This window comes from Mesoplodon bidens (genome assembly GCF_964165515.1).
Source record: "Mesoplodon bidens genome assembly, chromosome: 2".
NCBI classification, from domain to species: Eukaryota; Metazoa; Chordata; class Mammalia; order Artiodactyla; family Ziphiidae; genus Mesoplodon; species Mesoplodon bidens.
This window is the reverse complement of record NC_138177.1, coordinates 81,658,987-81,672,747: the sequence shown is the minus strand read 5'-3', so window position 1 is coordinate 81,672,747 and position 13,761 is coordinate 81,658,987. Positions and strand designations below refer to the sequence as shown.

At 37.8% G+C, this 13,761-nt stretch overlaps 1 protein-coding gene across 1 annotated transcript in view; it reads right to left on the bottom strand.

Moving 5' to 3' along the window:
• The window catches only part of SPAG17 (sperm associated antigen 17), a gene marked incomplete at its 5' end in the record, with an annotated part of 215,822 nt that overhangs the window by 106,140 nt on the left and 95,921 nt on the right, over nucleotides 1-13,761 (bottom strand). Inside the window, 4 exons of the mRNA XM_081224979.1 lie at nucleotides 34-189; nucleotides 2,312-2,423; nucleotides 3,941-4,177; nucleotides 12,828-12,919. Of these exons, the coding sequence (XP_081081105.1) occupies nucleotides 34-189; nucleotides 2,312-2,423; nucleotides 3,941-4,177; nucleotides 12,828-12,919 (597 nt within the window). The remainder of the gene's footprint in view (nucleotides 1-33; nucleotides 190-2,311; nucleotides 2,424-3,940; nucleotides 4,178-12,827; nucleotides 12,920-13,761) is intronic.

Genomic DNA, 13,761 nt, shown 5'->3' with positions numbered 1-13,761 from the left:
GATACCCGCTGCCTCAAAGACGCAGCTGCTTACCTTTTTCAAAATGTTGTTCTCCTTCTCTTTCTTCTTTCTCATCTTCTGAAGGATAATCCTCTTTTTTCTCCTTTTTCACAATTTTCTTAGGGTCTCTTAAATGAATTAAAAAATTGTGCTTGTCCTTTTTCACTTTCACTTTGATAAAAGTTGGGCCTGGAGAAGAATCATGGGATAGAAAATGGGCTGATTGTGATGCCCCAATTAAGCTCTGTGACAAGACCTCTAAATAATGCAGCATAGCATTTAAGTCAGGGACTAGAAATACCTAGGGATATCACCACTTTTATAAAAAGATACCTAAAAGAATAAAGTGATGGTGGAATTCCAGGAAGAAACAGCAGGTGGATCAGGGAGATGTTTGCAGACTTTCTGCTCATACCTAAAGTCAAATTACAGAAGGGAGAGTAAATTGGCTAAGGTAAACCTATACTCAACTTTATGATCAATCACACATGATGGTTAATGTGAAAGGATTTTGTAATTGATAAAGAATTGCATAAATGTTAGTTACAGTAGTTATTATTGTTAGTAGGAACATATAAGAATTTCCCAAACAACACATTTTCTGCTAGTGTTCTGACTCATTCTTTGTCTCCTCTTCCAGCTTTTTTCTTTTTTCTTTAACCCAGCCTTTTCTTTTCAACTTTCATTGAATGATCATATCTCAAAGTTGATAGAATTAAGATAAAAATATACTTACTATGAACCATCTGAAACATATATATTATATGCACATGCAAATATTGATAAGAGTAAAGAATGGTTACTGAAAATGGAACATAGCATTTTAAAACTTGAGTCCAGTGCTTTTCTCAGTTCTGTGATTCTGAGTTCCATTTTTAATTACTACTATTTGTACCCTACACCCAGGGTTGATATTCAAAATATTAAACACTAAAAAATATTGTAATATAAATAAATATGCACACCTATCTATTAATAAAAATCCCTTTCATGTTTTAAATGTCTTTATCTTTATTTATTTTTTTTGGCTGCACCAAGTGGCCTGCGGGATCTCAGTTCCCCGACCAGGGATCAAAGCCCCGCCCCCTGCAGTGGAAGCTGGAGTCCTCACCACTGGACCACCAGGGAAGTCCCCCCTTTCATGTTTTAAATAAACAAACCTTATACAATAAAACAGTCTGGCATTTGATATAAGTTGTACCACAAACCATTCTTTAAATAATTTGAATAATTTGTAGGCCTTTTTATTTTAAAAATCATTGGTAGGATCTTTTGTTTGATGTGGCAGTTACTATCTAATGATGCTTGAGCCATGATTCCACATAAGGAATAGCATTCTCACTCTTGTAATGATTTCCTCATTAAATTGATGGTCATTTGATGATAGGAAGCAAGGAAGGGAGGGAGGAAGGGAAGAAGGGAAGAAGGGAGGAAGGGAGGAAGGAAGGAAAATTAAGAAGGGCTGGAGGAAGGGTAGGGAGTGAGAAGGGGCGGGCTGGTGTCACAAACAGAGTGTGGGTGGGAGGAGCCCTGGTGTCCTTTGTTGGGTTGCATAATCTTGTGGACATTAAACAGTATCCTGCTCACACTCCCTCCCCACTGACTCTTCCCAGCTCTCAGAGACCACAGCTCCCTACTAGACAATAACCTGTCAAATAAAACCCAGGTCCTCAAACCCATCCTAAGAAATCTTTAAAGCACAGTGAAAAGAGAGGCTCTACAAGATGTCCCCAGTAAGTTCCCTAGAGCCCAGATCTGCTCTTCCCTTGGGGAGAATGAAGCATTTCCTTTGTCCAGACTAGGTCCTCCTCAGCTCATCTCCAAGACCTCCCTCCCACTTAATGACTTCTGAATCCAGAGGCAATTTCTTTATAGCAAAAATAACTGGATATCGGCAGCAGGCCCCCAAACTCTGTGCTCCAGAAACCAAATCAGGAATTTGCTCGAAATTCATAGTATGTGCTTAGTTTCTGAGATAACACTATGTGTTGTAATTAACATTATTAAGTAACGATTTGCTTACTGCAGTTACTATTATACTATTTTCCAACCCTATGGAAATATTTTCATATTTTAACAACTGGAATGTTTGTCTTAGTGTGCCCAGGTAACCTCATGGCTGGCCTGTGCCTTGCAGAGGCTATTACAACAGAAGAGTGTGAAGTCTGAAAGTGGGGAACACTGTGCAAAAATGAATCACTGGGGGCGCATTACTACTCTCACCTATCATACTCAGGAGTACAAGGCCCCAGGATTATCTGAAATGGGTTAATATCTTCCAAACCATAAATGAGCTGCTTTCAAAATGTACCTTTTTCAAATGTTGTCTTCTCTACTTCAATCTGCCCTCCATCGGAAGGATACAGATAATAATTTGTTCCTGAGATTTGGACTGGCGTTTCTCCCATGTTGTATCCACGAAACTAGAAAAGAAAACATCATGCTTTGAGTGTGGAATGGTAATTGACAAAAATTAGGTCATCCATGTAAGCCAGTTAAAGCTGCCATAAGCCTAATTTCTGCTAAATGATTTGTCTGTCACTTTGTAGACTCAGAGGCCAGTGTCTATCTTATCTTTGGCACCTCCTGTAGTGTTATAATGACAGGTAGAATGAAAGGAGGTCCATGATTTTAAACTCTGTTCATTGGAGCATCCTCATAACCCAGTGCAAATCAAATCATTGGACTATTGCCAAGGCAGTGCGAAAAGTTATCAATTTCTCTTTCATTGGCTGTTAATTTTCTGTTTAAAGAGAGCTAATATACTGAGGAGTATTGATACTTTACATTTTAGAAGGTCATGTGTTAAAGACTTTTTTTTTTTTTTTTTTTTTTTACTAAGTGTCACTAATAGAGCTCCAAGTGATACTGATGCATGATAAAGCTTAAGAACAACTGGGTCAGAGTAGTAACTAGAAAGGACAAGGGCTGTTACTTTTTTTCCAATCTTTTCCTGATTAGGTTTTTCTCATAAAACAGCTTGAGGGAGAGATTGGCAAAGGGAAGTTTTCACAAAAGTATACAGGCAAGAAACGTGGGTGCATACAGAGCGATAACCCAATGTACTCAGCGAGTCCCATCATCTGAGACAGAAAAAGCCAACTTCTTTGTCCACTATTGTAACTGAGCAGGACCCTATGGGGCCTTCCTGGGACAGACTCCTCCCCCATATCCTCTCTAGCTCCTCTGAAGTACCTAGAAAATAGTATTTGAGGCACATTTCCTGAATTGCCTTACAGATACTAAAACCAGCACCAAATGGAAGAAATGAACTATTGTACTTGATGACCATGAGCACCATAGCCCCCAGACCTACTGGTGCCTAAGGACTGATAATGTTAACCCCTGTGACACTGCCCTGTTACCTCACCATCAACCAATCAGAGAATTCTTCAGGAGATGGTCACATACCCTGCGACTTCCCTCCCTCACCTGGCCTTTAAAAATGCTTTCCTGAAACCCATCTGGAAGCTGGTTGTTTTGAGCACTAGCTGCCCAGGACTCCTTGCTTGGTGCCCTGTGATAAACGCTGCACTTTCCTTCACCACGACCCGGTGTCAGTAGACTGGCGTTACCGTGTGCAGGCAAGTGGACCCAAGTTTGGTTTGATAACATGTTGACCTATCACAGTTGCTTATTTACATAAACCTAAGTGAATGCTTTTGTGTCAAATTTCCATCTTTACCATCCCCTAGAAACCTAGCTTCATGGCACTCAAGAAAAACTGGCCTACGGGTGTTCCTGTCTTGGTGACCCTCTGTAAAGAAGGTCCTAGGTATCACAGGGTGGACTGCATGTCTGAGATCTTCTATACTAGAAGAAACCCCAAGGCCTCTGTGGTGGCAGTGAAGACTGAAAACCTTATGTTTCCACAAAAGCTGTGTTCTTCCCCAAACAATTTGGAATGATCCAAAGGAGCTTTTTATAAAATTGATTTTACCGAGTAAACGATCTCAGGTTCTGGGTCCTGGAGGGGCTCCTTTGTTATTTCCGGGCTCTTTATTTGCTCTTCTTTCAATTTCTCCTTTAAAAAATTTTTTCTCTTGAAATTCCTACTATCTTCTTTCTCTGGTTTTTCCTTGCCTTTCTTTTTGCCAGATTCCTTACTCTTCTTTTCTGCTTTTTTTTCTTCCTTTAAGCGTTCCTCTTCAGCTAACCTATTTTGTTCTTTCCATGCCTGTAAACACATTTTAAAAAAATTAATAGGATTTTGAAACAAATCTGATCCTATTCAGGTTCACTCTGGAGAATATTTAACATGATTTTTATAAGCTGTATCTCTGATGGATCAAAATACTGAGCTAGAAATTGTGGTGTCATCCTTGATTCTCTTTCTCTCACCCAACTTCTGTATGCTAAACCCTGACAATCCTCTTCAGAGATCTCTCTTCACTTCAGTTTTTTCTCTCACCCTCTGTTGAAATTTTCTTTACTTCAGGTCTTTTTAGCTTTAAACTGAACTATTGCATCAGCCTCTTAGCTGGTCTCCCTGGCTCTTATACTTTTCCACAAGAATCCAATCCCCAATTTAGGTTCTAAACATGGTTAATCAGCAGTATAGTAGACTAGATGTTCAAAGAAACATTCCTGGCATAAAATATTTCAGAAATGATGGCTAAAATATCAAATCATCATTATAATGCATAGCAGTGCTGGCAGCAAAGTAAAAAATATGAGAAAGCACTAATTCAATGAGGGAAGAAAGCACTGAAAACAGCAGTTTCCCAGGGTTATCTGCCCATCCCTGGAAGCCAAGAACTTGGGTTTTGGGAGTTATAGGGACTAGAGCCAGAACCCAGGAGATCAGAGACCTATGAATGGCACGGGTATTTTTTTTTTTAAATGACACCTTCACTGAGTGAACTAGAAAAAAATCTTGCCCCATAGAGTAAAATCATGAAACCTAGTCAGCTTCCCTGGCCCTGAGTTAAAGTAGGAGCAGAGAGGGCAGGAGGAAATCGGCCCTGAGAACTCTTAACCACAAGCCTGTCCTCACATAGATTTGTGGCCAAAATGTACATCACCTTAAAAGTATTCTGAAAAGATTGTGGGCAAAATGTGAGTTCACAAAGGAAAATCACAAAATGTGAGGAACTAAGTCAAAATCAAAAACCTGAAGAAGAAACAAACTCTGAAATTATACTTGCAAAGACTGCAGATATTGGAATTATCAAACAGAGAATATAAAATAAGTATTTTAATATGCTTAAAGAAAGAAAAGGAGGCATCAAAAGTATCAGTCAAAACAAGAGAGTATCAAAAATCAGAGAGTTTGAAAGCCCTATTGGAAATGGAATAGGATTTTTGAAAAGGCAGTATTTGAACAGATAATGGATGAGACATTTCCGGAGCTGATGAAAGACACTAACCAGTGAATCAAACCCAGGAAATGATAGTGATGTGCTGGATCTGGGTCATATTGAGTTGGAAGAGTTTATTGTTAAATTTTCAGGAATTTTGCAAGCCAGTTTTAACCACATCCATTATTAAAATCAAATGATACAAATGCACAATACCATTAAAAACAAAGGTAATAAATACTCAAAACGTACCACTTTCCTAACTATTTTGTTACATTTAACTGTGATTTATGCCAGGGGTCCCCAACCTTTTTGGCACCAGGGACCGGTTTCGTGGAAGACAGTTTTTCCATGGACAGGGCTGGGTTGGGGGTTGTTCAGGCGGTAACGCGAGTGACGGTTCAGGCGGTAATGTGAGCGATGGGGAGTGAAAGGGAGCAGCAAATGAAGCTTCCCTCGCTCGCCCACCCACAGCTCACCTCCTGCTGTGCGGCCCAGTTCCTAACAGGCCGCGGACCAGTAGCGGTTATGCCCTCGGGGTTATTTATGTAAATTGTATCTGTATGGTAGAACTATAACAGTGTGCTACTGCATATTGTTTCCAACTCCACATACAGTGACATCTTATCAGTAGCTTGAAGTCAGTCATGATGGGAGTATTTACACTACAGAGATCAGCAAATGCTACAAATCAGAGATTTATTGACTACTCGTTGATTATATAGACTTTAAAAAATGATGGAGAAGATGTTAATAATGCAGTGTGCTGTGTTTTGAGCTGTTACACTAACTAGCACAAAAAAAATTGGGGAAATATTCTTCCAGTATTTAAAAACTATTACCTGATTCAGCAAAGAAGTTGCTAATGTCATTGGTGAATAAGTGAGACATATCCCTCTGTTGCTCACTTTTGACTTACTTGCTCATGTAAATGAAAATATCAATCAGCATTCATTGTGGAACTACACTTGTTTGTCAATTGAAACTATAGGCTGGCTAAAGGTGTAAGAGCTTAGTAAAAATCAATGAAAACAATTCTGTGAGAATCAACTGGCTAAATGGAATTTACAATAAGGAGTATTACATATTTTATTATTTGTAAATTGTGTGCTATACATACCATATATCAGTAAAATTTAGAATAAACTATCTATCTATACAGAATTTTTTTTCCTAGAGAGCTAATGCTAAACATTTACCAGCACACCACCACATGTTTTCAAAGCAGCTAGAGAGAAAAGATGAACTGTTTATAAAAGAATGACAAGTTAGATCGACAATCAATTTATTGTGTTGGCTAAAAAGTCTGTTCCATAACATCTTATGGAAAAACCTGAACAAAATTTGGCCAACCCAATATTAACAACTACAGCATCAGGTAGAAAAATGTGGAACAAAATCTTGAGAGTACTAACAGGATACAAAAAAGTCAACCAAGAGACCTGTTCAATAGCAACAAACCCCCACTAAAGAAAGTTCTAAAGGAAATACTCCCAAAATAGAAGATGTGAGAAGAAATGCTCAACAAAACAAATGCTAAGCATGGGGCTAAATCTCAATAGCACTGACTGTATAAAACAATGACAATAATAATGTCTAATTTGTGGAAACAAAAAAATCAAGATAAAACTTAAACACAGGTTGGGAGAGAGGAAGCCATTTTAATAATTTCTTATATTGTTCTGGAAGAAAGATATTTTATTGAGACTTCATTAAATTATATATACAAGTTGAAAATCTAGAGCAACCACTAGTAGAATAGAAATAAAGTGTATACATTATAAACTTTTCCTATCAAGGGCCAGGTAGTAAATATTTTAGGCTTTTTGGGTCAAAAGACAATATCAAGGATATTGTGTAGGTATTTATGTAACAAGCAAGAAAAGTAATTTCTGCAAATATTTTATTGACAACTCACTGAGTACAATTTTTCCCCATAATACAGTCTACTAATATGAAAAATAGAATTCTTCTGGTGAGGGAGGATAGCATTTTACTTAGAGTTAAAATTAGTGTTCCCTATCATCAAATTGATAGCAAGAAAAAAGAAAAAAAACATACAAAAGAAAACAAGAAAAAAGGATCACAGAAAAGGTAGGAAAATAGAAAACAGATTGAAAATCGAAAATAAACTATATATCTTAATATATAGTTTATTAGAATAGATATAAATGGATTCAAGTCTTCTGCTAAAAGAAAAATCATCAGTATAATTTTAAAAAATCTAGTTTATAATCCCTGTTTACAAGAGACACACTTAAATTATAAAGCCACAGAAAGGTAAAAATAAAGAGATAGAATTTGCCAGTAAAATACTATCTGAAAGAAAGCTCCTATCCCTTTGTTTTTCTTTTTGTTTTAGAATCAGCTTTCCAAGGTTCATAAAAAAGCTGCTGAAATTTTGATTGGAATATATTTCTATTTCCCATTGTGGTCACAGTGACTCTAGCCCTTGGTGTTATGAGAATGGTGAAGAAAAGGGCCATTGTGAAAAAACTACCTATTGTTGAAACTCTGGGCTGCTGTAACATGATTTGTTCAGATAAAACTGGAACCCTGATGAAGAACAAAATGACTGTTACCCATATATTTACTTCAGATGGCCTGCGTGCTGAGGTTACTGGAGTTGGCTACAATCCATTTGGGGAAGTGATTGTTGATGGTGATGTTGTTCATGGATTCTACAACCCATCTGTTAGCAGAATTGTTGAGGAGGGCTGTGTGTGCAATGATGCTGTAATTAGAAACAACACTCTAATGGGGAAACCAACGTAAGGAGCCTTAATTGCTCTTGCAGTGAAGATGGGTCTTGATGCACTTCAACAGGATTATATCAGAAAAGCTGAATACCCTTTTAGCTCTGAGCAGAAGTGGATGGCTGTTAAGTGTGTGCACCGAACACAGAAGAAAACAAAATCAACCAATGTAACTAACAAAACCCAAACCCGCTGACCTGACTCAGGATCTAGAAGAGGTCAGCCTGGCACAGATATGAAAAACGTACCAATTTAAAAACAGCCCCACGGGACTTCCCTGGTGGCGCAGTGGTTAAGAATCCACCTACCAATGCAGGGGACACGGATTCGATTCCTGGTCTGGGAAGATCCCACATGCAGTGGAGCAACTAAGCCCGTGCACCACAACTACTGAGCCTGTGCTCTACAGCCAGCGAGCCACAACTACTGAGCCCATGTGCCTCAACTGCTAAAGCCCACGTGCCTAGAGCCCTGCTCTGCAACAACAAGCCCGCACACCACAAAGAAGAGTAGCCCCCACTCGCCGCAACTAGAGAAGCCTGCAGGCTGCAACAGAGACCCAACGCAGACATAAATAAACAAACAAACAAACAAACAAAACAAAAGAAAGTATGAGTATATACTTTTAAAGGTATATGAGTATATTTCATATCCTAAACTGAGTCTTTTCATCCATGACCATGGTATATTTTCCCACTTATTCAGGTGTTTACTGTCCTTCAATAATATGTTATAATTTTCTCCATAAAGAAAAATCTTTTATTAATTTATTTTTCTTGGCACCTTATAGTTTTTGTTGCTCTTGTGAATGATATTTGTTTTATGTTACATTTTCTAATCGGTTATTGCTGGTGAATAGGAACTCCAGTGATATTTTTTCCTATGTTAATCTTGCATACAGTAACCTTGCTGCACTTCCTTAATTCATTTTAAAAGCCAACATGCACCCCAATTTCATAGCAGCATTATTTACAATAGCCAAGATATGGAAGCAACCTAAGTGTCCATCAACAGATGAACAGCTAAAGTAGATGTGATATATATATATACAGTGGAATACTACTCAACCATAAAAAGAATGAAATTTTGCCATTTGCAACAACATGGATAGACTTGGAGGGTATTACGCTACGTGAAATAAGTCAGAGAAAGACAAATACTGTATGATATCACTTACATGTAGAATCTAAAAAATACAAAAAAACTAGTGAATATAATGAAAAAGAAACAGACTCACAGATATAGAGAACAGATTAGTAGTTACCAGTGGGGAGAGGGAGGGGGAGGGGCAATACAGTGGAAGGAGATTAAGAGGTACAAAGTATTAGGTATAAAATAAACTACACGGATCTATTGTACAACACAGGGAATATAGCCAATATTTTGTAACAACTATAAAGGTAGTGATTTTTTTTTAGTTAGAGTCAGATCTTTATTTGAAAATCTCATCTGTCAACTTAGTGCTTTCCACCAACTCAGGGTGCAGAAACCTTCACAGGCTTCACAATCTTTTGATTAGGTGCTGCCTTTGTAGTAGCCATTGCTGTCTTTATAAAATTGTGAATCACTATATTGAACACCTGTAACTTATATAATACTGTACATCAACTATACTTAAATTAAAAACAAGAGCCAACACATGGTGCTTCCCCGGTGGTCTGGTGGTTAAGATTCCACGCTTCCACTACAGGAGGCGTGGGTTCAATCCCTGTTCAGGGAAGTTCCACATACCGTGAGGTGCAGCGCCGCCCCCAAAAAGAAGCCAACATAACCTTAATAGTAATGCTTGTTAAGAACAACACAAAAGCCTATCACTTCATTCATCATAGACACAAAAATTCTAGATAAAATACTATCAGAACAGAGTCAGCTGTTTATTAAAATAATTATTAATCAAATATTAAATTATTAATTAAAATATTAAAATAATAACATTCCATGAAAAAAACGGTGCTATAACTTTTCATCAATAATGTACATAAAGATGGACCCAGGGGCTTACTAAAAATTAAAATTCCTAGGTTCTATTCCCAAAGATCAGTTAGGATGGAGTGAAAACATGTATATTTTAAGTCTCTCCTCCCCCCAGAGATACCTAGGCAATTATGGCATATGTGGTTTTGTGGGATAAGGACTAAACTTTAGGAAATGCTGAAGAGAAGTTTGTTTTAGAAATACAAAGGTTACTCATATTGTTAAATCAATCTCCATAATTCAATATATCTCCTAAATAAAGGGAAAAAAACCCCACTAGATATTAGTTTCAATACCAACAGATATTTTAAAAATTGAATAAGATTAAGCAGCAAATAATAATAAACTTAAAGATTTGCCATGTAATTATCTTTACCATTAATACCAAGAAGCCAGGGAGGCTCACCAATCTTAACCAATGCTCTTTTGAGGGTTATTGCATACTGATGGAGGTGGGGAAATCAGCTCCTGCCTACACAATCTATAAGCTTACAACAAAGCTACTGTAATTAAAATAGTATGGTACTTGTATAAGAATAATTAAGTGGGTGACTGAAACAGAATACAGCATTCAAAAATGGTTTAAAATACCATCACATTGGGATTAGGTTTTCAACATATGAATTTTGAAGGACACGAACACTCAGTAGACACTGTAGTGTTCAGAAGAGTCCAGGATATCTCTTATCATTTTATAGGGATCTATAAAAATGGATTAAAAAATGGGTACCTAATATGTGACATATCAATATTCCAATTTGTTTAAGGGGTGGGGATTAATATTACATTTAATTAAATGGTACTAGTAAAATGACAGTCCATCTGGGCAGAGAAAAAGACCCTTACATTATGCTACAAAACATGTACTTCAGATAGATTAGATCTCTGAATATAAAAAGGATATCTATGAAAATATTCTAAGAGAGTACAGGAAAATTAACATACAAACTCAAGGTGGAATCAACCTGATGGAACCAAAAACACAGAAGCCCTAAAACCATTAAAAAAATGACAGATTTTTAAAACCCTTTTTTTAACCAGCTGTAACGTACATACAAAAAGAGCACAAATCCTAAGTGAACAGTTGAATGAATTATCACCAAGTAAGTGCTCCTGTAAAACTACCACCAGGTCAAGAAATAGACGATCTCCAGCTCCCCAGAAGCCCTCCTCATGCTTCTCCTCAATTACCAACCACTTGTACTGCCCCAAAGGCAAACATCATCCTAATTTTTAATACATTAGTTTAGCCTTGCCTATTTAAAAAACTTATGTAAACGAAATCCTACATAAGGTATATAGTCTTTTAACTTTCTCTTCTTTGGCTTAACATGTTGTGTGTGAGATTCATCCATATTTCTGTGTGTAGCTATATGTCATTTATTTCCAAAGCTGTATAGTATTTCATTACATGAACCATTCTAGGCATTCTACTGATGAATCTTTGAATTGTTTCCAGTTTGGGAGAATTAAAAATATGCTGCAGGGCTTCCCTGGTGGCGCAGTGGTTGAGAGTCCGCCTGCCGATGCAGGGGACGCGCGTTCGTGCCCTGGTCCAGGAGGATCCCACGTGCCGTGGAGTGGCTAGGCCCATGAGCCATGGCTGCTGAGCCTGCATGTCCGGAGCCTGTGCTCCACAACGGGAGAGGCCGCAGCAGTGAGAGGCCTGCATACCGCAAAAAAAAAAAAAATAATATGCTGCAAGGAAAACTGTGTCCATGTGTCTTGGTGAACACATGCATGCATAAGTATATTAGGTATATACTTAGGAGTGAAACTATTTGGTTAAAGAGAAATCACATGCTTAACTTTAGTATGTATGTCCAATTTTCCAAAGTGGAAGTACCAACTTATACTTCAATCAGCAGTGTATGAGAATTTGCTTTACTTCACATCCTTGACAAAATCTGGCATTGTGTCTTTTAAATTTTGGCCAAAGATGATTGATTTGACTACATAAAAGTTAAATATTTCTGTATAAATAGAAAAAAGTGGTATTTATTACTAAGGAAATTGTTTAATAAATTAAGGTACACCCAAATCATAGACTAATATAATGCTATGAAAATAAGTTAGATCTCTAGATATTGTCCAGAAGTGATATTCATGATGTGTTGCCAAGAGAAAAAAGCATGTAGCAGAGTTAAAAAGAAACATACCAGGGCTTCCCTGGTGGCGCAGTGGTTGAGAGTCCGCCTGCCGATGCAGGGGACACGGATTCATGCACTGGTCCGGGAAGATCCCACATGCCGCGGAGCGGCTGGGCCCGTGGGCCATGGCCGCTGAGGCTGCGCGTCCGGAGCCTGTGCTCCGCAACGGGAGAGGCCTCAGCAGTGAGAGGCCCATGTACGGCAAAAAAAAAAATACCCAAAAAACATACCAAACCTAAACCAAAACCAAACATGAATACTCTCTTATATTTGTGCATGCATGCTTGTATGAGCATAGAACATGCCAAATCATTAATATTTCTGACTTCAGGGTCTTAGGACAGCCAGGTTAAGTCTGATTTCTTATAAAAGCATGTATTACTTTTGTAATTAAAATTTTCAATAAAAATGCAAACAAAAACAACTTCCTGCAGCAGATGCAGAGTTTACCAACTATGAACAAGGCACTGCCCTGGATTTTGGCACAGTTTCCTAAAGGCTTATCATCTGGTGGAGGAGAAAGCGTGGTGGAGAGACTGTCATTTCAAGTTTAGCAAAAAGATCATTTCCTGTTATACCACACAAACTAGCACAAAATAACTTTGAACTTGTGATTTGTCAGTGTCATTTGTCTTTCCTTGGATTACCTTGAGAGAGCCTTCTAAAATAAAAGGAATCTTTTCCTTCTCTTTTTCTTTTTCTTGATCTGATATCTCTGTTTTGCTCATTTCTTTGTTACCTATAATCAGAGAAAATTAAACTTCTTAGTAAAACTCTCTAAAATAAGGTTTCATAGAAGGACCAAGCATCTGGGTTATAGGGGATCCCCATTCACTCATCTCTGAATTCTTTTTTTGCCATCTCTAGAGTGGACATCTGAAGTGGAACTGAGCTCTTTCAGGGATGAACAACTCACCATCTGTGGAGGCAGTACATTCCATTCTCAAAGTGTTGAGATTTTGAAGCTTTTAGTGAACTGGACTCTCTCACTAGAGTTTTAACCTAATTAATCCTAATTTAACCCCTTAAGACCACACAGAACAAATTTAACTTTTCTTTCTATACTGAAGCCCTCCTCTTGCCATTATAGTTATTCTGTTGTGAAGGTTTACATCTGTCCTGACTTGAGAGGCCTCAAACTGAATGCAATACCTACCAGGTGTATTCCAATCCCAATTAAACCATTTTCTGAATTTGGTCCATAGACACCCAGATAATTATTAAACTTTTGGTTCTGCTCAGAAGCAGAATGAAGAAAAGGCAGTCAATCCACAATTTTTGCTACTAACAGTAAAGTACGGCCTGGACACAATTGTGAGAGGGAAGCCCTACCGGTCTTTTTAGATAGTCCCATCGAGTATTCCAATTACCTAGTGCTGTCCTGCTGCACCCCATCAGGAGGAAGGCTGAGTTGATGGATGGATTATGTAACCATTTTGGTGAAAGGTGAATGCTTCATCTTTGACTTGGTTTTCCAAGTTTTATTTTAGAATCAAGCCAAGCACAAATTCCTTTGGTAGTTTATAGTGGTTGCAAAAACTTTGGAAATTATATAGTTTTGCTTCTTTATAGGAAATCACT